Below are 16,551 nucleotides of genomic sequence, written 5' to 3' on the forward strand. Positions count from 1 at the left end.
GCAAACCAGTCCGAGGACGAACCACTCGCGCCTCTTGGCCAGGACGTGGGGGAACTCGTCCAGCATGGCCGTGATGATGCCCTCCAGACCTGCGAACTGAAGGTGGGGGGGGTGGGGGGGCAGATATGGGATCAAGAAAAGAAAAACAAAAAAAAAAATGGAGGTGCATCTCGGCAAACAGCCGCCGCCGTGCACGTTTTCTCATCTGAGGGGCTTAGAGAGTCTAAATGTGAAGTGTTATTTAAGATGTCGCTAATCCGCCGTCAGATCTATCAACTCGTGGAAAGACCCGATGAGCAAGCCCCCCCCCCCCCCCCCCCGCCGGCAACCTGAGACAGAAACGAGGGTGGGGGGGGGGAGGCATTATTACAACAGATCGACGTTTCGCATTAATATCCTCGGCCGTAAAAAAAAACAAACAAAAAAAAAAAAAACGGGAGCGCTGATTCTGCAGTGATTATCAGCTGGCGATAAGAGCCTTACAGGCCTCCAAAGCTGGCGCCCTCCGCCCGGATAAACACGAGCTTACGGAGACAAGATCAACACGCAGGCAGCGATATGAAATCCCACACCGCATTGTTTTGCCGAGGATATTCAAAATGGAGGACAAGTAATAGCCCGACGCCTTTTTTTTTTTTTTAACCCAGCCGGCGAGCAAACGCCAGTCAAACGGAGCGAGCGGCGGCTCGTTTCTAACCAGTCCCTCCAGATTGATCGTGCAGTTGGACTGACCGTGCTGTCCAGACCCAGCATGATGATCATGAGGAAGAAGATAATGGCGAAGAAGGTGGCGGCGGGCATGTTGGCTATTGCTTCTGCGTAAATGATGAACAGCAGGCTGGGTCCTGGGAAAAAAAAAAAATATCCTCGATGCCCAATCAAGTCACCAGATCTGCTAAAATGAGATTTAATTTGTTTGCCGTACCGGCGTCCTTGGCCACTGCGTCCACGTCCTGGTGCCGCATCTCGGCCATGTAGCCCAGCACGGTGAAGATCACGAAGCCGGACAGGAAGCTGGTCCCGCAGTTCACCGAGCTGGTGACCAGCGCGTCTCTGGACGGGAGGGGATGGAAGAGCGAGGAGAATTCAGCGGGATCGGAAACCAGTCGGCCTCCGAGGCATCGGGCTCGTGCTCCCAACCCACTTGTAGCAGTTGTTGTGAAACGGATTGTAGCTGGCAAAGGCGAGGAGGACGCCGAAACCCGGGCCCAGGGAGAAGAAGATCTGAGCGGCCGCATCAATCCACACCTGACCAGGAAAGAGGCCGGTTGTGTTTAGATGGCGCTGATTTTTTCGTTTTTTTTACTCGAGGATAACGGTTCCAAGTAACGCTTACCGTAGTGCTGAGCAATTTCTCCCAGTCGGGTTTGAGATAGAACACCACGCCCCTCCAGGCCCCCGGCAGGGTGGCCCCACGGACGAGCAGCACCAGGAGGACCAGGTAGGGAAAAGTCGCTGTCACCCAAACAACCTAGAATGGGAGGGAAAAAAAAAATACGATTTTTACAACTTTCCACGGCGCATCCATCATCTCGACCCATGACCTCGATTTCTCCTTTTCCACACGTTTCATCTTGGCCAGAGGGTGCTTTGAATGCCTTGTTATTAAAAATAAAAAAAGCAGGTTTACATACAGCAGCGGCGATATCTATTAAAGTGAAGGATTGAGCGCTGATCCACCGAAGCACAATATTTTCCCAGGGCGGTGATGGCGTAGAATGGAGAGGGTCTATTGGACTTGGCCGGGGTCGGCGCTCTCTAAATTTCTCCCGGGACGACGGGGGCCTCCCGTTAACAAAAGCTTTGAACGCGAAACGGGTAATACGTCATTTGCTCCAGGTGACAGCGTACAGGAAGTGAACATTGGCGTCGAACCTGGCCTTATTATCGTAGGCTGTTTTTGCTTTACTGCACGAAGGCGCTGTTTTTTTTTTTTTTTTCTTTTTCTTTTTTTTTTAAATGACAGAACCGCAGAAGTAGCCCGGCCACGTGAGGCGGGTCGTCCACTTCTTCAAATCTTTTTATCCGCTTTCTAACAGCCCCTTCCGACCACCATGATGAAGCCTAATGATGATATCGGCCAGACCCCATCCATCCATCCATCCATCCATCCGTCCATCTGTTCTAACCGACGCCGACACCAGCCACGCAGGCGCCGCGCCTTCGGTTTACCTTCCCAGACGTCTTGACTCCCTTCCAGATGCTGAAGTAGACGATGGTGAAGATGAAGAGCAAGCAGAGGGCCAGCTGCCAGCTGACGGAGCCGAGCTGGTGCAGACCAGGGGAGAGATGGACCTGCAACACCTGCCGGCTGCAGAGGGAGGGGGAGGACCGGCGGACGGAGAGGATAAGCGAACGAAGGGCTCGGAAAACAAAAACAGGAAATTCTGATGCCGAGCTGACGTTTCGGAATTGACTCTGCGAGGGAAAACAAAAACTGTTGACGGGACAGCGTCAAATCGGAGGAGCTGATATTTTCTCGAGTTTAAGAGAATTCATCGCTGGACTTTTCAGATATTTGAATTTGTACACCGTGGATCGCCGGCTCAATGCGGGGGCGGCCTTCTGCCTCGACCAGCTGGAGTGGAAATAGAGACCGTAAAAGGACACAAGTGAGATAAAGATGGGGCTAAGGGTCAGATCTCGTATTAATAATAAAAGTAGCGCAAGCAGTTACATGATAATTGCTAAATGATACAATAACGTCTAAGGAGGTTCTCAGTCATCCAGGCCACGATTCATTCTTGTCGAAATGTTTTCCGGCTGGCTGGACATGAATTTCTTCCCTTAAAGACATTTTATCCAAGAGGCTTCCTCAGTTCAATCGTGGCTTTAATATTTGTCATTGAAATTATATTAACATTAATATTCATAAAAGAAATAACAACGGTGGACGCCCGGCGGGAAACGCTGCGGTCGATTTAGCCACGCCACACTGAAAACCTGGCTGGGGATATCTGGAAAACATGAGGTAACAATCAGGGATGAGGAAGAGCATAGGGAAGGAGAGACGTGCATTATGGGATATCTCCCAGTGGAGTAAACCTATGGCTCCGTAGCTTAGCAGCCAGCTTAGCACTTACTACAGCGTGAACGTGACTTGCGAGTGCATCAACTCACGAGATCTGAGTTTTGAGCGTTTGACACCGAGTGGCTGGTCTGTGACGAGCCACTAGGTAGCCCAGTGAAAATCATGGAAAAAAACGAGCCAGTCGGACAGGGACGGAGAAGTTGTTGTGCACGAAAGCATCGTATTTGTGGTCGGGAGATATTTACGGGGATTCGGAGCGGCAGGCGACGGGAACGTTAATGGATGAGGCGTCGGAGGAACGGGTCAAAGCCGGTCAGCGATGGTTTGACCAATTTAAAAGAGGTTCGGGACTCACTCTGTTACTAAACGAAGCTTAGCGATAAAATGTAGCAAAGTGTGCATTTTATATTTAGCGAAACATTGTAGCATTTGGTGTGTAGCCAGTAGGTTAAGTCAAGCGAGAGAGCGTGAAATGGAAAAAAACCCCAAACTTCCTCTGCCACCGCCGGTATCTTCATCACATCTTCATAGAAAATACACTTAATAAAACCAGTTTATTCATTAAGATTCTCTTTTGTATGCATTAGTAAAAATTAAACTTGTAAGGAAACATTTTGCTTTGTAAACTTTGGAAAAAGCAGCTTCCTCGCACTAACAAGCCACGACTAGCTTTATTTCATAAGTCAGTCACAGACCGACGGATGGTTTCACATCTCCTGGAAATAAACATTAAATGAGGGGGAAGAAAAGAAATGAACAACAAATAAAACGGAGGTAAAACTTATCCCAGTAAGTGGACCTCCCCAGACACACACATCCCACTTACATGCACTTACGTATAGAACTCTTCGGCCGGCGAGGTGGAGGAGTTGGACCAGGACACGTTTTGGTCGGTGTAGATGTAGCGCTTGCAGTTTGCGGTGTTCCAGCTGTTGGCGCAGTGGGTCCAGGGCAGGGTGGGCCGCAGCGAGGCCAGCAGGTAGTACAAGGCCCAGGCCATGATGGTGTTGTAGTAGAAGGCGATGTAGAGGGCGATGATACAGATGGCAAAACCGATACCTGCAGGGTGGAGAACCGCCTGAAGGAGTTACACCTCGAACACCCGAGGCCTGTCACTCACATCCTGGTCAGCGCCGACTGTGTTTTTTTTTTCCCCCCCCGCGTTGGAGTGTGTGTGTGTGTGTGTGTGTGTGTGTGTGTGTGACATTTAGAAACAACTGCGATTTAAACGCTATCAAAAATTTACCAGCTCGTCTGGCATTTGCTGCGGAAAATGTGACAATTTCCATTACAGAGAGCGAGGAGGATCTAGATGTACAAGAAGAAGGGGGGTGGGCCGCGGAGGGGGTGGAAAGGTCGGATGAGCTCCTTCTCAAACGGCCGTCCCGTTCGCTTACTGTCAATTTTTCTGTAACTGCTGTTCTCTGATGTTTTTCCCCTCCATCGCCTCCTCACCTTTGAAAATGGGGCAGATGTGTTTCCAGATGGAGATGCAGCCGCTGCGGTGGAACTGACCCAGGGCCAGCTCCATGTAGAAGAGGGGCACGCCTCCGAACACCGCCATCAACAGGTACGGCAGCAAGAAGGCACCTGGGGAGGTAAAAAAAAAAGCGACAAAAAGAGGAAGAAGTGAGTGTTAGAGAGGTAGGGGAAGAAGAACATCAAATATCATGAGCCCTCCAAAAAAAAAAAGTGTTTCCCGGCTAAAAAAAAAAAACTTTCACTATTGTGTCACTATTTCTTTACCAGCTTTCAAAAAAGTAGCAGTCGTTCAAACATGGGAAGTTCAGACGGCGTGTAATTACACGGTAACTACATGGTAATTACACAGTAACAAACATGAAGGGGATTATAAGCCATGAGTGGGCGACAGCTGTGTTCCACCTTTGAGATTTCGCCATCGGCGGGAACAAAAATGAAAATTAGCTGGTTATTAGCGGGGACTAGGTGGAGATATCGCATAAGTTAATCGATAGCAAAAATACAAATGAATCAAGACGGATCGATACGAGTGTTTGGTGTATTTCCACGGAGGCGGATTTGCCCCCCTCCAGACAGACGCTGGAGACAGATCCCGCGACTCTTCACGGCAAAGTTCGATAACGCATCTCTTTTCCCTTTTGTCTCTCTCGCCGAGGTCTATCCGATTATCAATTTATTTTGTGTGCACGCAGCGGCGCGCGTCTCTTTGTGACACCGAAGCGGAGATAAGGCCTGATTGAGCAGCTGTCTCCACCGCAGGTTATTAAGCCGGTGAAAAAGAAAGAAACCGAAGCCTCACTCGTACAAAAAAAAAAAAAAAAAAAAAAGAAAAAGGCACAATTAATACTCTCGCCTCTATCAAGTGTCTCCAACCCCGTCTCTGCTTTGCTGCTTTGCGCACACACAAACACACACAAACACACGCGCAGAGGGAACACAGGAAATTGCAAAGATTTTATTATTTCAGATTCAATAAAGGTGCAGAGGGAGGCCCTGCTTGCCGCCAGGTGAGGACGTTGTGGAAATGCGCACGCTTGCGCGAAGATGGAAGACGTGGAATTACGACACGTGAAATCGACCCCGAACGGGAGGGAGACTCTCTCACCTCCGCCGTTTTGGTAGCAGATGTAGGGGAAGCGCCAGACGTTCCCCAGGTCCACGGCGTAGCCGATCACGGAGAGCAGGAAGTCCATCTTCTTGCTCCAGGTTTCTCTCGGCCTCTCCAGGCTGGTCTGCTGGACCACCAGAGTCCGGAGTCCCCCTTGGGGCGCGGCCGTCCCGGACCCGAGCCCAGGCTTGGAGGCGCACCCGGGGGAGTAGGCCGCCGTCCCCGCTTCCTCCTTGGGGCTCTGCGGGGCGGATGTAGCGAAGCCGTTGGACACCCGCGGGCCGGATGCGGGGTTCAGGCCCCTGGTACCCCTTTCGGCGAGGCCGTCGGCCAGCATCGGCCGGCCGCTCTCCTCCCGCGTCCCCTCCTCGTCCCCGTCGGCCCGACCGCTCGTCTTCTCCTCTTCCCCTTTGTCGCTCGGCATCGCCGTGCCCTTCGTCTCCATTTGGGTCCTGCTGGCGTCGGCGAGGCTAGGTTAGGGGCGGAGAGAGGTCCTCAGCGGGGAGGATGGTGATGATGATGCTGAAGGGAATGCGGCTCTACAGCCCGATATGGTGCCCATCAGGGGAAGAAGAGGGTGGGAAGAACGGGGGGGGATTCGAGCGGTTCTGGACAATCTTTACAAAATGAGTTAATTCAGCTGCGGTCGGTTTAACGGACAGAAAATCGGAGGCGGGAACGGGGAGGGGGGGGCGTTGGTGGCCAAGGATCGGGGCGAGGGGAGACTGGGAGCGGACCGGGCCTGGATTCCCTCTGGAAAATACCCCTCTTCAGGCAAACTCTGCAAAACAGAGAGAAGAGGATTGCTCGTTTCCGAAATCTCAAACCGAGATCTTGCTTAGAGAGTCGCACGTCGACCCCCGGGGAAATGAACGATACCGATGAGAGGGAACGTCCTGGACGCTGTGGAGTTTGCTCTGCGCTCTTTGTCCCGCACCTCCCTTCTTGTCATATCCAAGCTTTTAAAACGTGGAAGAAATTAAGGGGAGACGGGAAAAAAAAAAAGCTTTTATAAAAGGCGTGTCAATCAAATGTTGTTGGGTTGTTTTATTGGAAAGGGTGAAAAGAACGATTGTATCTGCGGGTTTGCGTTGAACCTCTGAGTGATATTGGAAAAAAAAAAAAAAACATTGAAGTTCACGCATCGCGGACACATATCACCTCAAATTGCACATAAAAAAGTTTATTACACATGAATAATTCTTGAAATATTAATTAATTAAAAATGCTGTCTCAAAATGCTGTGACTCAAAGTCAATTCATAAAGATTTAACTGTTAATAGCTGGTTAAAGTTGCCAGATTGGGACGGGGGGGGGATCCGTCTTTCACGGAAAATGGGTTTCTCAATTAAGAAACACCGATCAGCGATCCTAGAGACATCCGGAGCGAAGAAATGTCTTTTTTTCTACCCCCTCTGGAAAAATGGCATCGCAATGGACATTCATGAAGGGTGGCCCGTCCATATCAGCGCAACTTCCAGACGTTTCTGTCACAAAGAAGGATGGCGGCGGGGAAGGGGGGGGGGAACTTCGATCTGACTCACGCGTTCATCGTCACCGGCTGGGAAACAAAAAATAAAAATAAACAAACGAAGAAAAAAAGAGACGTTGCAAAGCTACGATGCAAATTGCCACAAGTTAATTACACAGCTATTACAGACTAATTACACAAAAAAAAAAACTGCTTGGTTGTATTCGGGTGAAGTAACTCCAACGACGGCGATGGGAAAAAAAAAAAAGAGTGCGATCGACCGAGAGAAGAAACACGGGGAAAAAACTGAATGAAATGTATTTTTTTTCTTACCTCTCGTCGTTTCAATTAAAACGAAGCGCTGATTGGATTTCATGCAGGGTGAATATAAAAACTGCGCGCTTTACCTGAAGCGAAGGGGGACGGACGGCGAAACTCACACAGAAAGGAGCGGCGGCGGCGGGGGGTTCTACACCGAACTTAAAGAATCCGGTGGCGTTGCACAAAACTTGCAGGAGAAAGAGCAACACAGCAGCGCATCGGGACGCCGTGGTTTGCCCATGGAGCTCCCCGACCTCTCTCATTTCTCTCTCCCTCTCTCTCTCCCTCTCCCTCTCCCCTCCCTTGTTGTCCCTTTCCCACCAGCTCGCAGGCGCGCGCACGTCCGCGTGGACAGATGCGCTCGCTCAAAGCCGAGATACGGCGATAGCGTCGCGTGCCCAGGAGTTCCGTACGTGCGACAAGTGAGCGAGCGAAGCGCCAAGCTTTGGGTTTGGAAGATGTTTGACACCGATGGGGTCACGACGTTGAAACGATCTGCAGATGGAAGAGCCTCTGCTCTTTTGTGGCAATCTTATGCAACACACACACACACACACATGCGCGCACACATGCACACATGCCCCGGCGGTGCTCTCTCATTCCTGTTTTTCCTGTTTCTTTCCTCCGAAGCTCATTAGGCCCCCACGTTCCTCCCATCGGTCCGTCTGAAGCCCCTCGCATTTTCAGCCGCCCCGCACCTCAAGCCCTCTTCCCCGTGTTTCTGTCAGTCACACCTGCTCACCGAGGGATTAGAGCGCTGCATCGACCTGCCCGACCCCAAAACCACCGCCACTTTTTTTTGTTGTTCTTTTTTTTTACCCCCCACCGGTCAACATTAGGGCTCTGTTTTAGCCGCGTCCCCACCGAGAGGGGATAAATCTGATTGCATCCATTTTCACAGGATTGGAAAGATCCCGGTCCCGAGCGGTGCCCTCTTAGCGTCGCCCGTTCCCGAAAAAACAGCCTCTTGGACCCGGAGCTTTCAGGGTGGCAGAGCCTGTTGCCACGATGTCAGGAAACGCCCAGGAAAACAAAACAACACACTTATCAGAGTCCAAGTTCATGATAATGGCATGATTTACAAAATTATTTACTTAAGTGTCGCAGGGAAACAGGGAACTTCGTCACGTGACGAAGATGATATGATCTGGTGGCTTGAAAATGATTTCCAAAATGGATTTTGAGAAAAACCTGCTGCGTCCCGCTTGTAAAAGGCCCAACTCTGACCTTCACTATTGTTTCGGCACATAAACAAAACAATGGTTGGCGCAGTGGTTAGTGCTTCCACCTCACAGCAAGGAGGTCCCCGGTTCTATTGCCACAGGGGGACTTTCTGTGCCCCCGGGTTCCTCCCACAGTCCAAAAACAGAAGTTTCATTGGAGGCCCAACAAATAAATAACCAAATTGTCAATGTGAATGGGTGTATGTCTCAATACGATGTGTGAATGCACAAGTGAACAGCGGTACGCCTCTAAATGACATGGTGAATGGTCATATGTCTCAATGTGACGTGAGAATGAAAATGAATGGTTGTTCGTATGAGTGGGTGAATGGATGTATGAGCGAGTGATTGGTTGCATACCTCTATTTTATTTTTATTTCTCTATTTAACCAGGAAAGTCCCATTGAGATTAAAAACCTCTTTTTCAAGGGAGTTCTGGCCTGGCTCTAAATAACATGTAAATCAGAGGGTGAATGGTTCTATGTCTACGTGACATTGGCTAGATGATGAATGAATGGATGAAAGAGTGAATTGTTGCATGTCTATAACGTGTGAATGAGAGGGTAAAAGTTGTACATCTCAATATGGGAGAATGAGAGTGAATGTATCTACATGATGCATGAATGATGGGGTGATTGGTTGTATGTCAAATTGTAATTTGCTAGATGATGAATGAATGAATGAATATTCTCCGCTCAATGACCTGGTATTTGGCTTTGACTCATTGCGGCAATTTAGCCTCCAGCAGAACGAGGCTCCTGTCATTCGGAACCAGATGTTGAGGGCGAATACTCGTGTGCAGAGGTTGAGCGGACGAGGACACACGCAAACATGCGGGAAAATACAAGCAGCGTGGAACACACACACACATATGCCAGGGTACAGTAGCACCAAGGGAGACTGAACTTGTAAAGTCATTTATGTTTCCCTTTTGCTTCAAGGACTTTGTGGAATTTCGTTCCCCCCCCCCCCCCCCCCCCCCCGCCCCCATCCCCACCCTTCCACCCCGCCATCAGCATCATGCCAACTTGAACTCCTGCTAAGTGCAAAATAAACTTCTAAGTGAAAAACAAACAGCTCCGGCAGACGTGGGAAGATCGGAGCCGTGCGGCGCGCCGGCCCACACGCCCTCTGCACCACCGCCACATGTGCACCAACAACACTTAGCCAGTCTCGCGGTACTTAAAATAAAGTGCTCCCGGGTGGGAGTGGGGGGGGGGGGGGGAGAAAGAAAACAAGTGGACATGTAAACGCGTTCTGTGGCAATTTGACAAGACTTAAGACCGCGACCGGCCCCTCATCCTGCTCTCGGGTTGCACGGAAAAACCGGGAAACGTGGGAAATCTAAACGCAAACACGATTAGATTTATGCCTGCTGCTATCACGGCTGTGTAATATATGTCCGCTGGTCTGGTTAACACTGCGTATCTTGGAACCCCCCCCCCTTCCCCCCTAGGGCCTCCGAGAAATGATGTTTATGTTTCCCTAATTTGCACAAGTGGATTTACTGCAGCCCAGAAGATGTATAAGCAAATATTTTCAATGAAGCGATCTGGCGAGCGGCGCCGTGGTGATAGCGAAAGTATCAGGAAAGTTCACTGGCACCGTGTTTTTTATCTGTTCTCCGCAGATACATCTAATAATATCCGCTCAGGCGTCCGGGTTAATACTTTGGCAGTGACACAGGCAGGATTGAAGTTTAGGGTTTCTGAAGATCCCAGGTTTAGTCCAAGCACACCATAATAACTCACAATACTAAAATACCAAGTTCTTTAGCCATTGCTATAGATCGTGCTGCTTCAACCTGACCATCGATTGTTTGCTGCACTCAATGTAACCCCAACAAACGCTGCCATTGGACAAAACCTGGCGGGAGTTTTGTTCGTTGCCACAAGGCAAAAAAGGGAAAATCAAGTGCAAGAAGGAAACAGGAAGTAGCATCACACAAGTGGACGCTTTAGCACATCTCGTGTGTGGAGCTTCCATGTTCTCCCAGTGTCAGCAAGTAGTTCCCTCGGTGTCCTTCCTCCAGTCCAAATAAGGACATGCTGGAGGTGAATTGGAGACCCAAAATTGCCCGGACGTGCAAATGAGAGCGTGAATTGTCGTGTGTTTCTACGTGCTACCTTGTGATGAGTAGCAACCTGTCCAGGGTGAACCCCACCTCTGGCTCAATAACAGCTGGGATAGCTGTGTGATACGCGCCGTCTCGGGGCTCTTTATCTGCAGATGTTTCTTCCTGCACCTCTTGAAGAGTTTGATCAGACATGAAAATACAACCTGAATAATCTAACTTAATCCCAATAAGTAATCTGAGATCCGGCGAAGAGTCGTTATGTGGAATGCATTGCTAAGATGGGACAAACCATTTGTTTAGGGAAAAGGCAACTTATCTGGAAAACCTGTTAGTTGAGAGATAGATTTGATGGTCCTGTTTATTTACATGGACATGCCAATTATGGTAATGCGAGTTTTAAGCTTTACACATTGCTTTTGTCACAAAAAAGACCATTATTGTCTTGAAATAAAAATTCAAAAGGCACTTAAACACGTGCGACAGTTAGCAGCAGAGGCCATTTCATATTTAGTTGTCATGTAGCTTAGCGCTAAGGATGCTAGTGCATTGCCGTTGCACCTTTCTTATCAACCGGCGACCTTTCCTGCGTCCTACATCTTCCTCATCATCTACCGAGAGTCATCTGCAGAGGCGAAATGCCAAAGGTTCAATGGGCTGCGGCGGATGCAATACTCCAGGTTACTATGCTGCCGTTTCCACAAGCGACCAAAACAATACGGCATCTGGATGCCTCGACCCTTTACATTCGACCCCTGATTACAACCCCCTTTAGTTTGTCTATACATGACATCTAGAGACAAACAACCATTCGCTCTTTCATTCACGCTACAAGACAATTTGGGTCTCCAATGAATCTCCTGCAGTTTCAAAGCTTGGATTCAAAGGATGCTGCCCTATGCGTGAGCAGGAAGCCCTATGCTGTGAGCATTAATTCATTCATTTGTTCATCTATAGTCTTTAACCAGCACAATGAGTCGTGAGGATGCATACAGAAACATGCAACCATTCACATGTCACAGAGACAACAATTCACTCTCTCATACATGTAATATAAAGACATACAACCATTCACTTTATCATTCACGCATCTAGACAGTCTCCAATGAATCCAATGTTTTTCAACTGTGGGAGGAAACCCATACAGACATGGGGTGAACACACACCTACCCACATATGATGTGCTAACGAGAAAAGTGGCTAGCAAGAAGTTAGCATGGGGGGGGGGGGGTACGAACTGCATGAGGGAGACAGACATCCCATGATCTCAATCAGTGGCTTGGCGACATTACAAGGTGCTAGCAGTGGACATCTGCGGCCCGCTGTCTAATATTCACGGCCCGGTCGGCCATGTGGCCTGTTCCGCCTCGCTGCGGCTCAGGATAATCCAGATGAGTCCATTCACAACATCCCCCGCACCGTTCACTCATGACGGCAACACTTTGGTTGTCAGGTACAACACGTGCGAGGGAGTTTTGCCTAAGAAAATTGATTTTTATCGATTGCAAATTTGCTCTCTTAGTAACAACATCATGTATTATATTCCCCTCTATTTTTAAAAATACACACATTTTTTATATGCATTACATTACAGTCAGGCATATTGAAAAAAAATCCTCTGTGCCTACATCCTTCAAATATTTCTCCCATAAATTTGGTTATAATTATAAATGTGTTTGTTCATTATTGTTGCAAAAGTCAATGTGAGTGATTCAATGAACTGGCTCTATCCCTGCCTTTCCGGGCAGTGCCTTCAGGGTGAGTTTAATATGAATCTCATTATTAAAACAACTGATAATTGTCCTAGTAACTGTTCCGTCGCTTCACACAGCCAACAATTAGTGTTGTGTGTGTGTGTGACAGAGAAAAATCACACACACATACATACAGGCTTGTCTCACATACATACGGTGAGATGTATGTGAACATGTGTACATGTTGAATATGGAGGGACTAGCCTGGAATTAAATTAGAGGTTGTAAAAAAAGCAGGCATCGTGGTCTTACCTCAGTATTTTCTGCAGGACGTGGAGCGTCTGGTCATCTGTCCAAGACATCGTCTATCAACGGAGTCTAAACCCAATCACACAAATCACACATGCCTGGGCTTACGGCGGGCCATGTTGTGCTCTGCTTGGCTTAAGACACAAACACACATACTCAAGCATGCATGCACCCTCTCACACACACACACACATACTCTCATTCAGACACACACACACACACACACACACACACACACACACACACACACACACACACACACACACACACACACACACACACACACACACACACACAGGGTGAGAACAGGATCCTTGCCCCTAATCCAGGACTCCTCGGTGCATAATTTTAAGTACAGATGCATGGATGATATAACAAATAGTGAAACAACAAGATGAAAGAAAGAGAGGTAGAGCGAGAGCGGGTGAGAGAGGGAGAGAGAGAGAGAGAGAGAGAGAGAGAGAGAGAGAGAGAGAGAGAGAGATTACTGAAGTCCCAGCCTGTCAGTGTCCTTATCTAACTACATCCATTTGCAGCCACCTGCATACTACTAAGCCAAAAGGCACCTTGCCAGGTACAGTAGTACAAACTACAGCCAGTTTACTTATGCCTCCTTGCATATGTGTGTGTGCATGCGGGTGTGTGTGTGCACGCATTTGTGTATAAGAAATATAAAAATGGACTGGTTTGTTCCAGACACCACCGTTGTCCTCTTGTTGACATTTATGACATTCAGTCATTGTGTCATAGTCACCGTGTCCTTCCTCTCACGATCACAGACACACACACACATGCACGCACACACACAGTCTCGATACTGTAGTCGCTCCTTTTTGGTCAAAAGCCAGTCTCTGCAAGTGTTGAGCGTCATTCCAATCAGCATCAACTGAAAAACTAGGTTAATCCTCATTGCAACACACACACAAATCCAAGCACACGAATGCAGAAAAACGGAGAGGACTCAAAGGGTCGGAACAGTGAGCTCAGGTGTGTGTGTGTGTGTGTGTGTGTGATACACAGTCCTGCAAGGTTCAACCGTGGGCTAATTCCCCCCCCATTGAACGCAAACGGTCGGGATGGACGTGGAAACAATCACAAGACTCGGCTGTGACGTCAGGATTGTGAGCCACCGGTTCGCAAGTTCACATTTCTGTGACGTTCACTTGCCAATTATCTCAGTCGGTATTAAATCTGCAGAGAGGTTTAATAATGGTGTCTAGGCAGCACATGATTCCTTTTTTTATGGTTCCTTTTTGATTTTCAAACCCTGCTTACATAGAAGTCTTGATCACTGTAAGTCCTCCTCGTACATTTTTTGTTCTTAGCAATCCAACCCCAAGTATTTCTACAATGCAAATATCACCCATGAGTCACGCTCTAGTTGAGCAACATAAGTAAATTAGTTACTTAAGTTTCTGCTGTAAGTAGGGCTGGGTTGGACATGGGCCAAAACAATTGAAGACCTATTTACACTTGTTTGTTTGCCTGTAATACTAAGAACATACTAGAAAGGATGGATAATGCAGGGGTTTTTACATAACTAATGACTTAAAATCAATCATACAAGCAAATAGAAACCTGTAAACCAGGGGAAATTTCACACCATCATTTGACTGTTCTCAATATTTAAACGTGCACCTTGTGAAAGACCTCTATATTAATAGATGCATGCTAAAAGCGCTTTACATGCAAATATTCGTCAACCTTCATTCACCTTTACTTACCCAGTGGCCGTGACATGGAAGTGTCTCAGAATAAGGTCAGCATGTTAGCATGCTACTGAAGTTGAACTCATGTCACTGAAGTCAGTAAATAGACTTGGCTTCAGTTTAATGTTAGCGTAACTTTAGCATGTGACAGAATTAAGCTATGATATTTATGGATAAAAGGTGAAAGAGGACATGAAGTTAGTTTGAGAGAGTACAGAGACTCGGGTTAGACGGAGGAAAAAGAAAAAGACAATTAGGAAGAAGAAGAAAGGTTGGCAAAGAGTGTGGGTCAGTTAATGGAAGCTGTAGATTAGCATGTTACTAAAGTTAGTGAAGAGAGTTGGTTCAGCTAAATGCTAACACTGTTTTAGCATGATATAAATGTGAGCTATGAGTTTGGGTCAATAATGGAAGCTGTGTGTTAGCATGTTACTGAAGTTAGTGAAGAGACTTAGCTTTGGATTAATGTTAGCACTGCTTTAGCTAGATACAAAAAGCTAAAGAGTTTCAGTCAATAAAATGGAGTTGTAGAATAGTATTCAAATGTTACTGATAAAATGCTAAGTGGCAGTTTCAATTTATACACTTATATGCAGTATTTCTCTTTTGTAGTGATTTTTTTTAAAGTTTTTTAGCTTATAATGACGAACTTCCAGGTTTAAAGAGCAAAACAGGTCGAGCGCAATAAATGGACTTTCCCTGTCATGTGCCATTGAACCCATTTGGTTCACATTTTATTTAATAAAGTGTCAAAAAATAAAAACACGTCCGTATGGTCCCCGACTGTTACATACCATTACATCTTGCTGGACAACCTTTTGCTCGACTAAATACACCCCATGTTTCACTTCGTGACTTTTATCTCAATTACAATCAACGATAAATCAAAAGAGGCATTTAAACATTTCAGTTCTCTTTCCCCCGAACCAGATGTTTAACAGAAAGGATTTGATTATATACAGATTTTATTTTTCTTCTTTGGCCTTTGTCTTTGCGTCTCCCTTCATGTAAGCCCCTCTATGAATTACACCTATCTTGCCTTTCACCCTCAGTATTAATAAGATGAATGTACAAAAACAAATGATGGTGATGTAAGAAATCATCACCTCTAAAAAAAATAGTATGAGACCGGTGATTTAAGGCAGATATTATTTACAGCACACATTTTCCTGTAAACGGAACCCAGATGAAGGAAGGATCTGTTCCTCCGAGAGAACAAATCATGGAATGAATTTGGGCCCTTGGGGGTGCATATATTTTCGTTTTAAAACCTCCGCTGAGAATGTTTTTCCCCCTACGATTAGGCTCCCCTAAGATCAGAGTTTTCACCCCCATCGGCCGGCTTGCAAGAGTACAATTTCAGTGTCCGGATAAAAAAAAATAAAAAAAATTCACGTGTGGATCTGTAAACACCCCAAGATGTTTTGAGGACTGTCTCTTACCCATAAAATCCTCCTCAAGAAGTGACATTTAAACCAAAGGTTTCAGTGAATTTTGGAAACGTCCCCCATCCAGCACTTATCTTCCCGCAATTCACCTTATTCACGACTCGTTGCTCCTCCAAACCAGTAGGGGGAGCCATTAACATATTTCACCAGTGAAATGGCTTTTCCTGGTTGCGTGTGCTGTAATATAAACAAAATTCATTCATTGATTAGAAAATTCCAGGTTCAAAAATACGATTCATCACATCTACTCACCTAGTGTATGGAAGCCTCCAGGTCATGTTGTGTTCTTCGAACCAAGATGAAACACTGAAGTTAAGCAGGTAATGCTCTTTAATGCAAAGCAATATAGATAGAGGCATTTATAAATGTCAAATTGGCGCGGGCTGTGGAGAGTGGATGAATCCTGAGCAGTCAAAGTTGAATTTTTGACACGGCATGGAAGGGCAAGAAAAAAATGGGGGCAATGTACAAATATTTTAGAGGGAAACCAGTGTGTTGCAGATAAAGGTGAAGTGTGTGCCAGGAACAGCACAGAACAAGGAAGTGGAGACTGTTGATGCAAGATGAAAAAAATTAACTGTGATGGATGGGATTGTTTTGAAATCAGGAAGAGCATGAATGTCGCCGGTTTTAATTGCAGCAGGCGCAGGAAATGCGCTGGATACTTACCCCGCCACCACA

General features: G+C 47.1%; 1 protein-coding gene across 7 annotated transcripts in view; it reads right to left on the minus strand.

Annotated features, from left to right (window-relative positions):
- Positions 1-12,926, minus strand: part of slc6a4a (solute carrier family 6 member 4a) — a 17,127-nt gene extending 4,201 nt beyond the window's left edge. Inside the window, exons 1-11 of one of the 7 annotated variants that reach the window (XM_086143497.1) lie at positions 7,533-7,882; positions 6,501-6,580; positions 5,619-6,402; positions 4,487-4,621; positions 3,868-4,090; positions 2,173-2,311; positions 1,337-1,471; positions 1,145-1,248; positions 926-1,053; positions 733-845; positions 1-96 (exon numbers count right to left, since the gene is read on the minus strand). The exon at positions 1-96 is cut by the window's left edge and continues 36 nt beyond it. In XM_086143497.1, the coding sequence (XP_085999623.1) occupies positions 1-96; positions 733-845; positions 926-1,053; positions 1,145-1,248; positions 1,337-1,471; positions 2,173-2,311; positions 3,868-4,090; positions 4,487-4,621; positions 5,619-6,066 (1,521 nt within the window). In that variant the 5' untranslated portion in view covers positions 6,067-6,402; positions 6,501-6,580; positions 7,533-7,882. Of the gene's footprint in view, positions 97-732; positions 846-925; positions 1,054-1,144; positions 1,249-1,336; positions 1,472-2,172; positions 2,312-3,867; positions 4,091-4,486; positions 4,622-5,618; positions 6,915-7,425; positions 7,883-12,716 lie in introns of those variants that run through there. The other 6 variants (XM_086143499.1, XM_086143502.1, XM_086143501.1 and 3 more) reach the window with 6 other exon arrangements.
- Between the last annotated feature and the right edge of the window lie 3,625 nt (positions 12,927-16,551).

Source organism: Fistularia commersonii, chromosome 3 (assembly GCF_037954325.1).
Source record: "Fistularia commersonii isolate RoL2024-O1a breed Wild chromosome 3, RoL_Fcom_v1.0, whole genome shotgun sequence".
In the NCBI taxonomy this organism is placed as follows: Eukaryota; Metazoa; Chordata; class Actinopteri; order Syngnathiformes; family Fistulariidae; genus Fistularia; species Fistularia commersonii.